Here is a 2,925-nt window from a genome sequence, read left to right as displayed (position 1 = left end):
GATGAGAGGGAGCAGCGTGGACGTGAGGACATGGGTGGGTCCTGGAACCTGTGCACCTGAGCTTGGCTAAGAGGGTCCTGGGGGGCGGGTAGGACACTATCCCAGGGACAGGGTCCTGTTGGGCTTTGATGCTCAGGGGCAGAGCGCCCTGCAGCTCCCATGCCTCAGCCCTGAGTTCTGTACAGAAGGCCCCTGTCCCCGCTGTGAGCAGCGCAGGGTGAGGGGCGTCTCCTGAGTCCCCATTCGGTCAGTAACCAGAGAGCCTTGGTGCTGCAGGCGCTTTATTGGAATGAGCATGTGGGGGAGGTTTCAACAATTGTCTTGCAGTTTCAGGACCAAAAGGCACAGAGGGGAGCTACGCTGTGGGTTCTGCCATGAGAGTCGCTGTCGGGCCATTCTGTCGTCGGAGGGAAGGTCATGTGGGTCAGTAGGAGGCACACTGCCTGCTGTTGAATATTTTGTCCTGGAAACAGACAGAGAAGCACTCACACCCCCTCTCCCACAGAGGCCGTCCTGGAGCACAGAAGTGGCCTCTCCTTGTTTCCCGGCTGTGCCCGCACCCACGGAGAGAAGCGGGCTGGGTTCAGCCAGAATTCTCTCCTTGTCTGTCGCTCAGGAGGCCCGTCCTGATGCCAAGGGCGCGGCTTCCAGACCCGGTCCCGCCGGGGCCCTGGGAGCCTTTCCCTGCGCGTTTCCTCTACTGTGAAAGGGGCCTCCCCCCACCCGCTGTGCTGCCCCTTCTCCGTGTCTCAGCCCAGCAGGAGCCCGTGTGCATCTGGGGCCGCGCCCTCCAGGGGTTTGTCCAACCTCCGTTTGCAAAGAGAAAGGCCGTCACCTGCCATGAAGGGGCTGCTCATGGCTTCAGGTGTGATTATGGTCAATGCCTGTCCCAGAAATAGGACCCTGTCACCCTTTTCAATGGACAGGTTAGTCGTGTTAAGGTCCCAACCTCCAGGGCCTTCTCCTGTCGCTCAAGTGCAGCCCCGGGCTCTGAACGTCTCCCCCTCCCCAACCCTCCGCTGGAAGCCACGCTCTGCCTGTTCCTCAGAGACTGGCCCTGCACAGAACCCAACATGTGTCCTTTCCTGACGCGCTCATTTTTATCATGGTTCCTGCAGATCCCCCAGCTTGTCAGACACCTGTGTCAGAAAGCTCCTAGTTATGCAGATGTTCATGTCTCTGCTGGGGCAATATTTCTCTGTTGCTGCCTGGATGTTTGCAATGGGCCGTTTGGGTCGGGAATGAATACCAGGAAATCTGAACCATGTATGTTCTAAATAGAAAGAAGGTCTCCTTGCTTATACTGAACTTCGTTTTCAACAATTCCACCAGCCATGGTGGGTTCATAGCCAAGGTGTCCACCGGTCACTCATGGGCCTTCCTTCATGCCCAGGACATTCAACCACTTCTTCTAGCAAACGTGGATGCTCCAAAGGGCACTGGGAATCGCGTTCCTGAGAGGTGGGATCTGCCTGACATGTAGCTGTCTGCTCTCTTTAGGAAATTCTTTAAAACGCTTTCCTATTTGTGTTTATCACTCGTCAACGTGAGGGTCCTCTTGAGAATCAGATGTTTTGGGGCTGAGGGGTAGGCAAGCCTTTGCCCACGCACTCTCCTCCCTCATGGCCTTTCTCCTGTGTCATTCACTAAAGACTCCACCAGGTGAGCAGGCAAACCAGCCCCAGCCCCTTGCATGGCTTTCTGGATGTCAGCACCCACGTTCACTGAGGTGACATGAAGCGTGACCAACACTTGCTGTTAAGAAGTTAGTAGCAAACTGAAGGCCCGCGTTTCCCTGGCCTGTGATTCAAGGGAAGGTAGGAAGAAACCGACATTACCATCATCACTTGTATATTGCCCAGGGTTCTGTTACTCTGGTCGAGAAAGCACTGCTTAAATTCCCCGAGAAGCTGTTCCGTGGTATCACCCGGTATGAACTCTTCAAGACTTTCGATGAATTGATCCTTCGTCACCGAAGGATCAATGGTGTTATCGATCATCTCCTCCAACCTTTGGCAGCCAGAACCTGGGAAGGAAGCATACAAAACCAGGCTCAGTTCCAGAGGACCAACTCCTTGCTGGGCGTAACCATGATGATTGTCATTTTCTTACCTCCCAGTAGAGACAGACATTCAGAGAGATTATGTGCAATGGTCTGAGACCTCAATTCTGGGAGAGCAAACTCAGGGTCTCGGATTTTCTCTGAGCAGGAAGACATCTGCCTCCTTGTCCCCCCTCCCGCACACAACGCCTCCAGCTCCCTGGTTTCCACAGCCCAGAGAGCCAAACACGAGGGAGCCATGAGGAATGAAGACACCAGAGAAATGAGAGACACTGGCCTGGGGCTTGGGGAGCAGGAGGTCTTCCACAGGGGCCCTGACACCAACCTCCCCCCAAAGCCTGGCCCTGGCAGCACTCACCGGCATAGCAGGAAAGGGGGAGGGCGCTCAGCATGAGGACCACCACCAGCTTCATGGCTCAGGCGCTGCTGTTGGCTGGTCACTGGACGTGGCAGGGAGGAAGGTCTCACTTTGGAGGTGAGAGCCCAGACTCCTCCTTTTATTCTCCTGGCGGCCACTTATCCCTCCTACAGATGATGGAATGAGTCACGGGATGAACCTGGCATTGGGCCCAGAAAAGACAGGAGAATCATCTAGAACCCAGCCCGCCCATGGTCTGTTTGTAGAAGCCAAGGAAACAGAGCTTTAAAAAAATCTGAGAATTTTCAGAACTGCAATCATGGTAATGACATTAGATGAAATTCATGCTCAAGTGCTTGCGAAATAAGAAGGTAAATTACAGCACTGTGAGTCTGTGTTGTCATTCTTGTATTTTTATTATTGTGGTCCTCATTACCTCTTCCTCCTCCTCCAGCTCATCCTCTCCCTCCACGTGCCTCCTCCCCTCCCCTTCTCCCTCCACCCC

At 54.6% G+C, this 2,925-nt stretch overlaps 1 protein-coding gene across 1 annotated transcript; it reads right to left on the bottom strand.

Moving 5' to 3' along the window:
• Positions 1–362: 362 nt before the first annotated feature.
• LOC308525357 (mammaglobin-B-like) lies at positions 363–2,495 on the bottom strand. Its single transcript, XM_081100192.1, has 3 exons — positions 2,421–2,495; positions 1,839–2,026; positions 363–463 (listed from the first exon to the last, which is right to left on the bottom strand). Exons 1-3 carry the CDS (start codon positions 2,473–2,475, stop codon positions 425–427), a joined length of 282 nt encoding a protein of 93 aa, XP_080956318.1. The 5' UTR covers positions 2,476–2,495; the 3' UTR covers positions 363–424.
• Positions 2,496–2,925: the final 430 nt, after the last annotated feature.

This window comes from Myotis nattereri, assembly GCF_964212035.1.
Source record: "Myotis nattereri genome assembly, chromosome: 9".
NCBI classification, from domain to species: domain Eukaryota; kingdom Metazoa; phylum Chordata; class Mammalia; order Chiroptera; family Vespertilionidae; genus Myotis; species Myotis nattereri.
Note: the sequence above shows the minus strand (reverse complement) of the source record. Positions and strands in the feature narration are given on the sequence as shown.

Bases quoted from the DNA above. Each gene is read 5' to 3' on its own strand.
- LOC308525357 (XM_081100192.1), bottom strand. From the start codon at position 2,475: ATGAAGCTGGTGGTGGTCCTCATGCTGAGCGCCCTCCCCCTTTCCTGC. The intron at 2,027-2,420 runs GTGAGTGCTGCC...CTTCCTTCCCAG, and splicing joins CCCCCTTTCCTGCTATGCCG to GTTCTGGCTGCCAAAGGTTG. The intron at 464-1,838 runs GTAATGTCGGTT...GTCTGTTTCCAG, and splicing joins GCAATATACAAGTGATGATG to GACAAAATATTCAACAGCAG.